Source organism: Myiozetetes cayanensis, unplaced genomic scaffold (genome assembly GCF_022539395.1).
Source record: "Myiozetetes cayanensis isolate MyiCay16 unplaced genomic scaffold, myiCay2020 scf19, whole genome shotgun sequence".
Classification (NCBI taxonomy): domain Eukaryota; kingdom Metazoa; phylum Chordata; class Aves; order Passeriformes; family Tyrannidae; genus Myiozetetes; species Myiozetetes cayanensis.
Window position 1 is genome coordinate 2,649,147 of NW_026087400.1, and position 14,838 is coordinate 2,663,984.

At 63.1% G+C, this 14,838-nt stretch overlaps 4 protein-coding genes across 4 annotated transcripts; 2 read left to right on the forward strand and 2 right to left on the reverse strand.

Annotated features, from left to right (window-relative positions):
- Nucleotides 1-23: 23 nt before the first annotated feature.
- CTSA (cathepsin A) lies at nt 24-4,076 on the reverse strand. The gene is made up of 15 exons (XM_050313896.1): nt 4,022-4,076; nt 3,667-3,836; nt 3,483-3,594; nt 3,311-3,361; nt 2,941-3,027; nt 2,691-2,846; nt 2,248-2,339; nt 2,039-2,123; nt 1,814-1,905; nt 1,531-1,609; nt 1,292-1,440; nt 1,143-1,218; nt 942-1,031; nt 719-820; nt 24-576 (listed from the first exon to the last, which is right to left on the reverse strand). The coding sequence occupies exons 1-15, from the start codon at nt 4,061-4,063 to the stop codon at nt 493-495; spliced, it is 1,467 nt and encodes a 488-aa protein (XP_050169853.1). The 5' UTR covers nt 4,064-4,076; the 3' UTR covers nt 24-492.
- Nucleotides 4,077-4,762: 686 nt separating this feature from the next.
- On the forward strand, nt 4,763-6,903 carry NEURL2 (neuralized E3 ubiquitin protein ligase 2). Its single transcript, XM_050313882.1, has 2 exons — nt 4,763-5,438; nt 6,788-6,903. Exons 1-2 carry the CDS (start codon nt 4,763-4,765, stop codon nt 6,901-6,903), a joined length of 792 nt encoding a protein of 263 aa, XP_050169839.1.
- Nucleotides 6,904-8,184: 1,281 nt separating this feature from the next.
- Nucleotides 8,185-11,596, reverse strand: LOC126639317 (zinc finger SWIM domain-containing protein 1-like). Its single transcript, XM_050314018.1, is given in 1 exon segment — nt 8,185-11,596. A coding segment is annotated over 1 exon segment (828 nt). The 5' UTR covers nt 11,216-11,596; the 3' UTR covers nt 8,185-10,387.
- A 671-nt stretch (nt 11,597-12,267) lies between these two features.
- ACOT8 (acyl-CoA thioesterase 8) lies at nt 12,268-14,522 on the forward strand. Its single transcript, XM_050313988.1, has 6 exons — nt 12,268-12,424; nt 12,521-12,657; nt 12,824-13,049; nt 13,290-13,447; nt 13,782-13,973; nt 14,131-14,522. Exons 1-6 carry the CDS (start codon nt 12,294-12,296, stop codon nt 14,247-14,249), a joined length of 963 nt encoding a protein of 320 aa, XP_050169945.1. The 5' UTR covers nt 12,268-12,293; the 3' UTR covers nt 14,250-14,522.
- Nucleotides 14,523-14,838: the final 316 nt, after the last annotated feature.

The following is a 14,838-nucleotide window of genomic DNA, read 5'->3' on the forward strand; positions in this document are numbered from 1 at the left end:
AGGGGTGCGAGGAGGAGCAGAACCACCTTGGTCAGAGAGTTTATTGCAAGTTCCTGCACTGTGTGCCCTGGCAGTGGGATTATCGTGGTGGTGGTTAAGCCTCCTTCAGTGGGAGCAGGGTGGAAGGAGCAGGGCCCCTGCTGCTGCTCCTCAGAGCCCGCCCAAGCCCCGTGTGTGCAGGGCCCAGGGGAAGTGCCAGGACTGCTCCCTGCCTGCGAGGGTAGCAGCTGCTGCTACAGACAGGGAGGAGGCAAGACAGAAAGCCACAAGCGAGGCGGCGGCTGCAGCAGGTACATGACTCCTCTCCCATCGAGGACAGAGCCCTCAGGACTCAATCCCATGCCCCCCACCCACAGCAGGCAGCCCTGTCTGGCTGGGAGGAAGGCTGCAGGTGTGACAGGTGTGTGGTGTAGCCGAGCAGCAGCGAGGACTGGGCTGTGCGAGGTGCCGGCAGTGAGGGCAGTGGGGTGGGCAGGGCAGTCCCCACAGTTCCTAGTAAGGCTGGTTCTTAATGAAGCGGCAGAACATGGTGAAGGCAGCGAGCGGCCGGTCCGTGGGCACCATGTGGCCAGCTCCCTGCAGGAAAAGGGCAGCAGTGGTCAGCATGGCCGTGGTGCTGCCACAGCCTAGCCAGCACCACCCCACCCTGACCACAGCCTTGGTGGCCGGCACACCCACCTGCAGCCCTGTCCCTGGCCCCCAGAATCCTCAGCCCTACCTTGACAGTGAGGAAGGCGATGTTGGCGAATTCCTTCACAAAGCCCCCGATCTGGTTCTCACCATTTTCAGTGTAGAGCCAGGGCCGTCGAGCCACCTGCACCTGGGAGCGATGGCAACGCCCTCAGTGCCTGGGGCCGGCCCTGCCCACGCTCCCACCGCAGCCAGCCCCAGCACACAGCCTGGAGCCAGGGCCTGGCCTGGCCTGTGCCCAGCCCAGTTACCTTCTGGCACAGGGAGTCCACAAACCACTCATCCCCGAGGAAGTTGCAGGCCATGTCCACGTCCCCGTTGTACACCAGGATCCGGTATTTCTGCAGAGCAGACAGAGGGGGTGAGCCCTCAGCCAGGACACCAACCCCAGCCGGGCAGGAGGCTGGGCTGGCAGAGCCACTCCCAGGGTCCGTAGGCTCCCCCGCACGCACCGTGGTCCCGAGCAGCTTCAGGTACTGCTCGTTCATCTGCATGTACAGGCGCTTGTAGTTGCGGTTCACGTCGAAGCTGCGGAGGAAGTGTCGGCATCATGCAGCTGCTCCTGCTCGGGGTGCTCCCTGCCCGCCCACAGCTCTCTCACCTGCACACCTCCCACTCCGGGGCCTCGGGGGAGATATGCAGAGCCTTCCGCACCTCCGGGGAGTTCAGATACATGCTGGGGGCTGTGGAGTTGGTGCAGGGCGGGTCCATACGGACCTTCTTCCGGGCGACTGGCATTCGGAACAGGTTCTGGGAGAGGCAGGAGAGTCATTGTCACAGCAGCACCACTGAGCAGGCACGGGCTGCTCTCAGCCCGGCAGCACAGGCACCTCGGCTCACCTGCCGCCAGGAGAACCTCAGTGGCATCCGGATGAAGGAGTTGCCCAGGTCGTGCGTGATGAGATAATCACCCTCGTACCTGTAGCCAGGATGAGCACGAGGACAGGCTGAAAGCCCTGGGGAAACAAGGGCTCAGGGCCCTCCTTGAGGAAGTCCTTGGCAGAAGCCAGACACCATCCACCTGTCCCAGAAGGACCCCTTGCCCAGCCCACCACGTCCTTCTGCCAGCGGGACCAAAGTGAGCCGGTGCCTGTAGGCCCATTTTCCCTGGGGCTGCTCTCACCTCATGCTCCCAGGGACGCCTCCATCACACGGGGCATAGAGGTTGTAGATATTGAGGCCAGACTCCTCTACAATCTGAATCATCTCCCCCATCTGCAAGGAGCCACAAGAAGGGCTTGGGACTCAGCAAGACCCTCTTGGGATCGTGGGCCCACCCAGAGCCAGGTGGGTGCTGCTCACAGACACTGACACTGGGCACGTGTACAGGGGCTCCGCCTCCCCTCACCTTGAGCGTGCAGTTCAGGTTGGAGTTGTCATGGAAGTTGCACTTCCCCTCGGAGCAGCAGAAGGCCTGGAGGTCCTTCCACAGCCTGTGGGGAGAGACCAGGGCTTGGACTGCACTGCCCAGGCAGCAACACCACCAGCCCGAGCCCTGACCATGCCCCACTCCTGCTCGCACAGGGATGGCACACCGAGCACTCCCCCTGCTCTTACTCGGTCCCCAGCAGCCCGTGGTAATAGGCAAAGTAAACCAGGGAGTTGTCATTGATCTCATAAGATGAGAGGCCGTTTCCCACAGCGATTCCCTGCGGGGCAAGAAGAAAACAACCCTGTTGTGTTCCAGCTCCCCTGCGGGGCGGCTGCAGCACAGCGGCCCCAGGCAGGAAGCAGATGTGGCACTGTTTACTCTGCAGAGGGAACAGGGAGGGTCGGGGGTGCCTGAGGACGCTTCCCCGGCAGCAGGGATGGACACGTCCACCGGCAGCCGCTGCCAGCACCCCAGGAGGAGATGAAAGGCTGCAGGGCCAGGCCCGCCCTATGTCCTGGAGGGGGCCCTGCACGCTGAATGCACGGCCAGTCCCCACCCTGGCACTGGCTCAAGGGCCCCAGCGAGGCTGGGCCGAGCCCTCTGCTCCCCAGCAGAGCCCAGCACCCACCTTCAAGTTGAGACTGGGGTCCTGCATCACCCACTCTGCCAGTGTGGGGATGTAGACCCCCCCATAGCTCTCCCCTGTGAGGAAGAGATCATTCTTGGAGTACTCAGGGAACAGGCGGAGGAAATCCTTCAGCGCCAGGTAGTTGTTGTGAGCAACCTGCGGGGAGGAGGTGGCAGGGTCAGGTGGTGAGGCTGGACCCCAGCCAGGGGGCAGATGGGGTCAGGGCCTTCCCAGCACGCTGGTCACTCGCCTCTGTGTCGTTTGTGCCGTACTTCTTGTCATCGGAGTACGAGAAGCCGACGCCAGCGGGAGACTCCAGGTAGAGGATGTTGGCAATCTGCGAGGACAGCAGAGGAGCCGGCGATCAGGGGACACCCTCCTCTGGCTCAGCGAGGCCGAGGGCTGCTGGCCTCGCCCACGGCAGCACCCACGGGTGCCCGGCCCGCCCCAGGGCTGTGCTGGGGTGGCCACATTCCTGTGCTGCTCAGCAGACTGGAGAAGAGGGTGTGTTGGGCGGGGGGGAGCGGCAGGAGGTTTGGCTCCGTGGAGAGGGCAGGAGGAACTGGCTCAGGGCCACCCCATCCGGCAGCCACAGAGGGCGGCAGTGCCTGCGCCCGTACCTTGTTCCAGGCGTACTCGTTGTACTTCAGCGTGACCCCATCGGGCTGGATCTGGGGAAGCAGAAGGCGGTGACCGACGGGCTGAGCCGGGCTGGGGACAGCACGATGGCTCATGCCACACAGCTGGTCATTCCCTGCACCCCCCAGCCACAGGATGGCAGTGACTACTAACCAGGAAGGGGCCATGCTCCTTGAGGAAGCCTTCCATGGAACTGCAGCCGGGACCCCCATTCAGCCACAGCACCAGGGGGCTGCCCTGGGGGTTGCTCTGGGCCTCCACGAACCTGCGGACGCACAGCACGTCAGTGCCCGGTGCCAGCCGATGCCCTCCCAGCGCCAGGCGCAGCCCCACGTACCAGTAGTGCAGGTGCTTGCCCGGCCCGGCGCACAGGTAGCCCGAGAAGTGGCGGAAGGAGGGCTGCTTGTGCAGCCCGGGCAGGTACGTCACCTCGTGTCCCGGCGGGGCGGCCCGGCCCAGCCCCAGCAGCAGCAGCATCAGCGACGACGACAGCAGCAGCGGCCCCATCTGCGCCGGGCGGGAGGCACGGTCAGGGCGCTGCCGGCCGCGAACGGCCGCGCCCCGCGAGCGCCCCGGCACGGCTGCCCCGGCCCTGACCCCCGTGCGGGGCTGCCCCCCGTGCCCGGCCCGCTCCCCCGGCGCCGGGGCCGTGTCCCCGCTCCCCCCGTGCCCGCTCCGCCGTGCCCGCTGACCGCGGCCGCTCCCGGCGCAGGTTCCGCTCCCGCCGGGCACATGACACGCGCCCATATGACCTGCGCTGCTCACGTGCGCGGGGCGGGGCCCGCCCGCGGCCAATCAGCGCCCCGGGGGGCGGGCGGCCCGGCCCCGCCCCCGCCCGCGCACGTGGGACCGGGACCGGGACCGGGACCGGGGGACAGCGGGGTAATTGGGGTGGGACTCCCGCACTACACAGCCGGGCACCACCGGTTGCAGCCGGGTGTCACCCAGTACTGCTGGGTACCGGGCATTGCTGGGTACGGCCGGTACCGCTGGGTACCACCGGACACAGCTGGGCGCCACCGGGCATCACCAGGCACCGCCAGGCATCTCCGTGTACAGGCAGCACCACCGAGCACTGCTGGGTATAACTGGTACCGCTGGGCACCACCAGACACTACTGGGTACAGCTGGGCACCACCAGGCACTGCCAGGCATCACTGGGTACAGCCATGTACAGCCAGCACCACCAGTCCCTGCCGGGCATCACAGGCACAGCCAGTCATCTCCATGTACAGGCAGCACCAGGCAGGCACTGTGTGAAGTCTCTGTGTGTCCGGATTGGGCCCAGTTGTGCCCCAGCAGCAGCAGGGTCCCCCCACTGCCTCCCCTGTGGCATTAGGATCCCTCTGAGCCCTCTGGTTGTCCCTTCCAGACAGGCTGTCACCACCTCACAGCAGCTGTGACAGGGACAGCTAAAAATAGCATCGGCAGCGATGGCTGCCCGGTGCCGGCTCGCCGCACGCTTCCACCACGTCCACGGCACCAACGTCCGCCTGGACGCCTCGCGCACGCTGGCCACGCGGGTGGAGAGCTTCGCCAATGGGCTCTGCTTCAGCCAGGAGCCGCTGGCGCCAGGGCAGATCTTCCTGGTGGAGATCGAGGAGAAGGAGCTGGGCTGGTGCGGGCACCTGCGCGTGGGGCTGACAGCCCTCGACCCCCAGAGCCTGGAGGTGGTGCCTGAGTACTCTCTGCCGGACCTGGTCAATATGGGGGACACCTGGGTGTTCGCCATCACCCGGAGCCACAACCGCGTGCTGGTGGACGGGGAGGAGGTGCGGGCGCGGAGCCCGCCCTGGGAGCCCTTCCTGCTGATCGAGCGGGTGCGGATCCCCCGCGACACGCTGGTGGGGCGCAGCCGGCCCGGCCGCTACAGCCACATCCTGGACGACCTGTACAGGACGAACGTGCTGCCCGCGACCGCCCGGCGCAGCCGCATCGGGGTGCTGTACGCGCCGCAGCCCGACGGCACCGCCGACATGCACATCGTCATCAACGGCGAGGACATGGGCCCGAGCGCCAGGGGCCTGCCCACCGCCCGCCCGCTCTACGCCGTCGTTGATGTCTTCGCCTCCACCAAGAGCGTCCGGGTGATCCCAGTGGATTATGGCTGTAGGTACCTGCCCCCGTCCCTGCAGCACGTGCAGCATGGGCCAGGAGCAGGGGGACTCTGGCAGGGTCACCCTGTGGTCCCCAACAGTGGGAATATCAGAGCGTGACTCTGGGCAGAGGGACATGGGATACAGGGCACAGGAGAGCCCGTGGCTCCTGTAGACCCACAGTGCCGCTGATGGGCAGTGTCTGCTGAAATCTCTGCTGTGGGGGCTGTGCTGGGCCCAGGGGGAGAGCCCCCCCTGCAGCAGACCCGCTGGGCAGCCTTCCTGAGCCGGGCGACGAGGGTGGGTGTTTGGGGCTGCCCCAGGGCTGTGAGGATTCGCCGTGCCCAGCCTCACCCACACCATGCGGCAGCCGGAGCCACCCGACGTCCTGCCCATCACCAAAACACCCACCTACGCCCACCGCCCACCCTGGTACAGCACGCTGCACCCCCGCGCCTGCCACGTGCCCAGGACACGGCGTTCCCTGGGCAGACATCCCATGATGCCAGCAGAGCCTGGGCATTATCCTGTGTCCCTTGGCTGGATGGGAGGGGCCAGGCTAACGAGGGCTAATTAGCGCTGGAAAAATCAGCAGATGCTGAGGATGAGGTGAGACTGAGCAAGAAGGAGAGCGAGCATCAGGGTACCAGCTCCCACCACAGGGAGCCACTGCTTCACTCACTGGTGCCAAGGGCAGCTGCTTCTGTCCCAAGGCTGGGATTCTCCATGGTTTAACACCTGAGGAAAGCGTTGGCCACAGCACCTGTGCTGCGGAGCCACCTGAGGCTCTGGGAGGAGGAATCCCACAGGGTGTTGTGTCACAGGAGCAGAGCCAGGCAGAGCCTGGGCAGGCACCCAGGGGAATGGCTGATGGTGGTCTGTCCCAAAAGCACAGTGGGCACTGTCTGTGCAGGCAGCGCAGCCCTGGCCGGTGGGTATCCACCCGCCAGCCTGGTGCTGGTGCCAGTGGAAGCAGATCAAGGGAGTGGGATGTAAGGGAAGCACACTGTGGGCACATGAGACCCTGGGGAGCTGCTCAAGAGGCGCCAGAGAAAGAAATGCAAACAAGCCCCGGTCATGCATAGCTTGGGCGCATAACTGTTTCTCAGCCTTCCTCCTATTAATGGATAGAGCTTTGCTGCCTGGGGCCCTTAAGCTCCCAGCCCTGGGGCAGCAGCCTGGCACCAGGTCCTGCACAGCCAGCTCGAGCCTGGGGCAGGATGATGCTGCAAAACAAAGTCACCCTATCACTGCCCTTAAACCCAGTGCCTCTGAGGAGCCCCAGGCAAGCTCCTACACCCCTCTGTGCTCAGCCTCACCACTGGCTCGCCCAGCTCAGTTGCTCTCTCCGTTCTCTTCCAGTTCCCTCCCTGCAGACGCTGTGCCGGGTGGTCATCCAGAAGCACATCGTGCACCGCCTGGCCATTGAGGGCCTGGACCTGCCCCCACTGCTCAAGAACTTCTGCCAACGTGAGTGAGGTGTTGAGGGCACTGCTGGGCTGCCCCCACTGCCAACAGCACCCCGGTGTTGGCTGCCTGGTAGGATCCATGCCCCTTGTGGCCCCCTCGCCCCGGTACGTGCTGCCAAAGGGCCAACCTGAGAACAGGCAGCGTGGTGTTGGGATTTTCCACACAGGGACAGTGCTGCAGGGCCAGAGTGTGAACAGGGAGCTGATGTGGTTCAGAGAGAGCAATAAAACACTTCCAGACAAGAGTCTGTCAAAGGAGGTTGGGGGGCTGAGACCTCCCATGGTTCAGCAGCCACTCGTGGGAGCAGTTCCCCGGCAGCAAGGAAAGAAGCACGGGCCACACACAGCCCTGTGGGGCTCAGGAATGATGCTGGGATTGCCTGGGTGGATCAGAGCGAGTGCTGGGGTGGGTGGAGCGTGGGAGGGCATTCACGTGGAGGTAAATTACAGCCAGACGCTCGTCCTGGCCGGGCAGTTTCACTCTTGGGAAATATGTTTACACGGAGAGCGATGAGTTATTTCCTGTGTGCTCAGCTGGGAGGGGGACGGGGGCGGACGTCGGAGCACCCAGAGAGCAGCGCTGGCAGCAGCCCTTGCTTGGGCACGTGCCTGTGGCCACAGAGCCAGACACGGTGACCCTGTGCAGGGCCCAGCCATCCTGCCTGGGGAGGGGAGCCCAGCACTCCTCTGTGCCCTCAGCCAAACCCTTCATCCCCTGGCCGGTGGGGATGGCAACCAGGATCCAGCAGCACCCGTGCTGGGCTGGAGAGGGGAGGCAGGGCAGGTAAGAGTTGTGCAGAGCAACAGGGTGGGGAAGAGCCTTCCAAAAACCAGAGGGGTACCCACAGGTGCCAGAGAGACGGTGAGGGGGCTGGTGGAGCCTTCCAGGCCTCTTCCACAACACGGCCAAGGGGGGCAACAAGCAGCTCCCAGCTTACAAGAAAGGTGTTTTAGGAAACACGATGCTATATTTAGTTAGAGACTCGATAGTATCAGATCATGTTACAAAACTCTGGCTCAAAGGAAATCCCCAGCCTGCAGTGACTGCCGACTCCATCAACACCAAAGTGTTAATGAAGGGAGTGCTGATAGGGGAAAAATGGATTGTGGCCAAACCATAGCAATGGGAGTGAGGTCTCTGACATTCCCTGCCATGTCCCACCAGCAGGCTGGGAGCTGCTGGAGCTGCCCTGGCTGTAAGGGGGCCGGGGAGCTCACCCACCCCAGAGCAGCACCCGTGGGCCAGGCGTTTTCTCTCCGGGCTGTTTTCCCTCCCCCTCCCGTGTGTGAAGCCTTTGCTCCCCCACCTCCCCCCGGCGTAATCTGCCCGATAGTGACCCCTGCACACGAGGGTGGGTTCCTCTTTCTTGAGGAATTGAGAGCAGCTGCTGAAAACAGATAAACCACTCCCCTTCTGTGAAGTGGGGCTGCAGCGCAGTGGGGCTGTCACCCTCAGGAGCTGCCACCTCCCACCACCTGGGGCACTCTGGTGGCACAGGACCACCAAGCAGCACTGCCCAAAACCCTGCCCGACCCCCAGCACTCCATCCTCTGGGCAGGGAGGGGCATCTGCAGCTGGTGCAGGGACAGAGGCAGCTCCCAAGCAGCACAAGGCTGATTTATTGGCTCTGTTGCACAACACCCCGCAGCTGGATGGTGCAAGGACCTGTGGGCGCTGGCCACAGATGAAATAATTTTGTCACATGTTGTTATGGGGCCAGATGGGATTCATCTGAGAATCCTCAAAGAACTAGCTGATGTCATTGCAAAGCCTCTCTCGATGGTTTCTGAGCAGTCCTGGAAATCTGGAGAGGTCTCAGCTGACTGGAAGCTGGCGAACGTTATCCCGATTTTTAAGAAGGGCAAAAAGGAGGACCCCAGAAGCTACAGGCCTGTCAGGCTCACTTCAGTACCTGGTAAAATCATAGAAAAGATTATTTTGGGAGGTCCTAAAAAACACCTGGTGTTTTTGACATTGTTGTTGACATTGGCTACAGCCAGCATGGCTTCGGAGGGGGAAGTCCTGCTTGTTGAACCTGATTCCCTTCAACAACAGGGTAACTCACCTAGTTCACCTAGGAAAGCCAGTAGATATAGTCTTTTTGGACTTCAGCAAAGCTTTTGATACTGTCTCTCACAGGATACTTCTGGACAAAATGTCCAGCCCACAGCTGGATAACCGTATTATGGGATGGGTGAGCAACTTGTTCACAGGTCAGGCACAAACGGTTGTAGTGATTGACATCAGATTGCTATCTGGTCACTAGTTCTGCAGGGTTCCATCCTTGGCCCAGTTCTCTTCAACATCTCCATTAATGCCTTGGACATGGGACTGGAAGGAATACTAAGTAAATTTGCCGATGACACCAAATTGGGAGGAGCTGTTTACTCCTTCCAGGGCAGGGAGGCCCTGCAGAGAGACCTCGACAAATCAGAGATGGGCAATCACCAGCTAAATGAAGTTTAACAAGGGCAAGCGCCAGATTCTGCACCTGAGATGGGGCAACCCTGGCTGTGTGTATAGAGTGGGAAACAAGAGGCTGGAGAACAGCGCTCTGGGAAGGGACCTGGGGGTCCTGCTCGATGGCAAGTTGAATATGAGTCAACAGTGCCCTGGCAGACAGGAGGGCCAATTCTGTCCTGGGGTGCATAAGGCAAAGCACTGGCAGCCACTCAAAGGAGGTGACTGTCCTGCTCTGCTTGTCCTGCTCTAATCTGCACTGGTGCAGCCTCACCTTGAGTCCTGTGTGCAGTTTTGGGCACCACAATATAAAAAAGAGACTAAGCTACTAGAGAGCATCCAAAGGAGGGCCATGAGGATGGCAAAGGGTCTGGAGGGGGAAGCCTTATGAGGAGTGGCTGAGGGAACTTGGTTTGTTCAACCTGGAGAAATGGAGGTTAAGGGGAGACCTCACTGTGGTCCTCAATATCCTCACGAGGGGAAGCAGAGAGGCAAGTACCGATCTCTTCACTCTCGTGACCAGTGACAGGGCTCAAGGAAAACAACATGGAGCTGAGTCAGGGGAGGTTGAGGTTGGATATCGGCAAAAGGCTTTTCACCCAGAGGGTTGTTGAGCACTGGAACAGGCTCCCTAGGGAAGTGGTCACAGTACCAAGCCTGAGTTCAGGAAGCATTTGGACAACGCTCTCAGACACACGGTGTGACTCTTGGGGTGTTCTGCGCAGGACCAGGAGTTGGACTCAACGATCCTGATGAGTCCCTTCCAACTCAGCATATTCTATGGTTCTATTATACCAGTACCTCCCACGCCACACCACCCACAGCTGGCTCCTGGCCACAGCTGTTAGCCAGGTCAGCAGCTGTCACCCTTCCCACGGGATCAGGAGCTCCCAATCCAGTCCCTCTACTGCCCTGTGAAAGAGGTGATGCCCACTCAGCAGATCAAGGACCCAAACTGCCCCTTCCATGCCAAGGAAGTGGCAGCCTGAGGGGAATGAAGGTGAAAGCCAGGACATGAGGGGAGCACCCAGCTCAGCTCCCGCTCGGTGCTAGAGCTTCACCTCTGATCTCCACCATAAGGAGGGACACCACCTGGGATTTATCCAAAGATTTGTTCCAGGAGCTCTTCAGGACCTCCAGGAGGTCATCAGCACTGTCTCACCCGACCTGATGGGCATCACATCCCCTCTCCCACAGTCTACTGAGCATCTCTTGCTGCGAGGGCTTCCTGTTTGAATGCAGCACAGCCAAGATGTGCTGGCAGGGCAGCTGGAAGGCCTGGCTGAAGTGGCAAGTGCAGCTGCTCAGGCCTTTCAGGTCCACCCTGTGGGCATCCTCCAGGATCTGTATGCTGAGCAATGGCGCGTCCTTCCTGGTGCCAATGAGCTGCGTGGACTTCTGAACCGTGGCCAGCTCACTCAGGCACAGCCTGGCAGAAGGATCTGTGCAAATGTCACTCAGAGACTGTTTGATGCCTTCTTCAGTCCTTCAGTTAACCTCCTCCCTGCTGTCATCCTCTGGGGTCTCTGTGGCCCCCAGTTTTACTGTAGGAGACGAGGGATATAACAGGGAGTGAGGGGTCATGGGTTCACCCTGGAGGAGAGACTGGGAGGTTTCAGGCTGACACTGAAGAGCCTCAAGGAGCTGGGGAAGTGCTAGTAGACTCTGGAGAACAATCACAGGACTCCTGGCAGCTGCAAAAGAGGCTGACAAGAGCTGCTGCTGAGCTGCTGTCACAGTAGAGGAAGCCTGGCTGGAGCTCTGGGATGTGTTACCCTGGCACACCAGAGAGTGCAAGGGGCAAGCTTTGGGGAGTTCCTGAACAGCACAGTGATCAAGTGGGCCAAGGTGGTGATGCATCTCTCCAGAGGGAACCCACCACTGAAAACCTGGCTTAACCCCTGCATGACAACCTCCATCTCCATGAAGTAGCCGCTGCTCTCCCCTCAGGTGCCCTCCCTGCGCGCAGCCCAGATCCCGTCATCGAGCAGCCGGTGGAGGTGGAGCTGAGGCAGCAAGTCCGGCGTGATGAGGTCCCTTGGGAAGGAGAATAGCTCCAGGCGGTCGCTGTGGTGCTCCAGGTCCAGCTGCTGCAGCCACTTGCAGAGGTGGAACAGGGATGCGCCATCACCAGTCCCTGTCCCGGTCCGTGTCCCGCTCCGCCAGGAGCATCATCGCCGCCGTAGGGCTCGACCCCGCCCGCCGCGGCGGGACCGGAGCGCTCGGGCGCCGCCCGGAGCGGCCGCCGCGCATCGCACCGGGAGCGCACCGCGCATCGCACCGGGAGCGCACCGCTCCTCGGTGTGTCCGGCCCTCCGGCACCGGCTCCTGCCGGGCTGCCTCCCCCGGTGACCGAGCCCAGGTGGCCGCCAGCGCGGAGCTGCGCTCCTTCAGCTGCTCCCCGTCGCTCTCGGGCCCGCTGCCCGCCGAGCCCCCAGCACGGCCCGGGAAGCTGCCCCCAGGGTGATGAGGGGTGCCGGTATCGCCGCTGCCAGCACGGCTCCCTCCGCACGCCCCCCGTGCTCCGGCAGCACGGCCAGGATGTGCCGGTAGGGCAGCTGGGAGCGGCGGGGGCAGTAGCAGGTGCAGCTCCGGCAGTCCTGGCTCACCCAGCGCACATCCTCCGGCTTGCGGGCCCGGCAGCGCTCCCCGAAGTCCTGGAAGCTGCGGGACCGGGCGCTCGGTTCCCCGGCGCGACCCCCGGGACCGCCGTTAACACCGGAGCTCCGCCCACACCCTGATCCTGGCCAATCAGCGCCGTTTTCTCCGGATTGACAGGAGACAATCCAACCAGCACAGAGAACCGTGCAACCGTCCAGGTGACTGACAGCTCTGCTACCCAATCATCTGGCGGTGCGCGCCCCGTGGGCGGGCGGTGCGGCCCGCTCAGCGCGGCGGGCGGAAGTGTCGGCCGTCAGGGCCGCCGGTCGCGGGGGCGATGGAGGCTCCGGGCGGCACCGGCGGGGCCGGCGCGGGGCCGGGGCGGCCGCCGCCGCCTCCCGGGGATCTGCGCAGCGTGCTGATCACCAGCGTGCTGAACCTGGAGCGCCTGGAGCTCGACCTCTTCAGGTGCGCTGCGCGGGGGGCGCCGGGCCGGCGGGACCGGGGCGGCCTGCCCGCACCTGCCGCTCACCGCCGCTCACCGCCGCCGCCTTCTCCCCGCAGGGGCCGGCACCACTGGGTGCCCGCCACGCAGCGCCTCTTCGGCGGGCAGATCGTGGGGCAGGCGCTGGTGGCGGCCGCCCGCGCCGTGAGCCGCGACGAGCAGGTGCACTCGCTGCACTGCTACTTCGTGCGGGCAGGTGCGGAACCGCGGCCCGGGGGGGCTCGGGGAGCCCGCAGGGTGAGCAGGCGCCCCATCCCGACCCCATCCCGGCAGGGAGGGTGCGGGTGGCACCGCCGGGCTCGGCCCCTGCAGGGCAGGTGCCCTCCGTTGCCCGGCGGCAGAACGTCCCTGTGCTGTCCCAGGGGACCCCAAGGTGCCGGTGCTGTACGAGGTGGAGAGGACTCGTACAGGGAAGAGCTTCTCCGTTCGCTCCGTGAAGGCCATCCAGCACGGAAAGCCGATCTTCACCTGCCAGGCGTCCTTCCAGGTCTCCCAGGGGAGCCCAGTGCAGCACCAGTTCACCATGCCCACCGTGCCGCCCCCCGAGGAGCTGCTGACACAGGAGGAGCTCATCCAGAAGTTCCTGCGGTGAGTTGGGCAGAAGGGGCATGTTGGAGATGCCCCTCTTTGCAGCTGGGACAGAGGGAGGTGTGGGGAGGATTGTGGCGACTGCCTGAAGATGCAAACATGCCTGGGAGGGGAGCAGAGGGGCAGGACAGGAGCCATGCCCCTCCTGTCTCTGTGTGCCTCTGGGTCCCTGGGCTGGAGCCAGCAGGACCTGCCCCTGCCTGCCTGGCATTAACCTCATTTCTCCATGCTGGACTGCAGGAATCCTAACCTGGCTGAGAGGTACAGGAAGCATCTCACCAAGATCCAAGCCGAAGATGTGCCGATTGATATTAAACCCGTGAACCCACCGGATATATTCAGCTCAGAGCCACAGGAACCAAAGCAGCTCTTCTGGGTGCGAGCACGAGGCTACATAGGTGGGTCCTGCTGGGAGGGTGGTCCAGGTGCCTCCTGAGCTGAGGGCTCGGGCTCTACCTCACACTGTGGAGCGCTGTCACAACAGAATGGGCTGTAATTTGAGGGCTGCCTGCGCCCCAGCCTGTGGGGAAGCCTGGGCATTTTGAGGCTGAAATGCAGGTGTGGGTGAGGAGCATGAGGTGATGCCCTGAGCTGTGCTGGAGGGCAGGGGGAGCTGGTCTGGAAGAATCTCAGCTGTGCTTGGCCAGCAGCTGTCCCCGGGGGACTGGGGCTCTGTGCCCCAGACGTGTCCCACGGGCACCCACGGGACAGGCAGTGCTGGTTGCTCCGCAGGGGAGACGGACATGAAGGTGCACTGCTGTGTGGCCGCCTACATCTCCGACTACGCCTTCCTGGGCACGGCCCTGCTCCCGCACCGGCAGTACCACATCAAGTTCATGGTGTCCCTCGACCATTCCATGTGGTTCCACGCACCCTTCCGAGCTGACCACTGGATGCTCTACGAGTGCGAGAGCCCCTGGGCTGGTGAGTCCTTCCTGTGCCAAGGGCAGCCCATCCCTGCAGCAGGCTGGGACACGGCAGGGGAAGGTGCTACTCTGGCACACGTTGCTTCTCCTTCTCACTTCTCCTGCCCTATCCATCCCGGGGGTGGTGGATGGACTCTGACAGCTCCTCTCTGCAGGCGGGTGCCGGGGCCTGGTGCAGGGACGGCTGTGGCGCAGGGACGGGGTCCTGGCTGTCACCTGTGCGCAAGAAGGAGTCATCAGGGTGGAACAGAGACAAAACCAGAGCAAGCTGTAGCTGAGGAGCCTCCACAAGCTGGGGCTCAAGCATGCCAAGAGAAGGACCCTGGCATCAAGACAGGACCTGGACAGCGGCAGGAAGGAGACCAGGCTGGATCCAGCCCAGTGGGGAGTCCGAGTGCCAGAGGTGTCTGCGATGGATGGTGACCCACAGAGCATCAGTGTGACCAACCGGCTGCTGCACAGCGTGTAACCACACGCTGCCATCAGCCACCCTTCACCCACCTTAAAATAAAGCCATTGGGTGAAGAGCTGGACTCTGTCCCTGGAGTTTGTCCCCTTGGATCTGTGACTGTGCTCGCCCAAGGGCGGGCAGCACTTGGGTTAATGGGGGGGCCAGCTCTGCCCCTGGCGCAGGCTGGGTCACAGGAGGGGAACCTGTGCCTCGTGTGCTGCTGTGGCACACGTTGCTTCCCTTTCTCACTTCTCCTGCCCTGCTCGTGCTCCGGTGCCTCAGTTGCTGCTTCTGCTTGCCCTTGGGCTCCTCCCCAGGGCTGGCCTCAGGCTTGGGCTCAGCTGGGAGCCAGGAAAATGGGATGAGGCAGCTCCCACATCCATGTGGAGGCTTGGGGCCTCCCACTGATGGT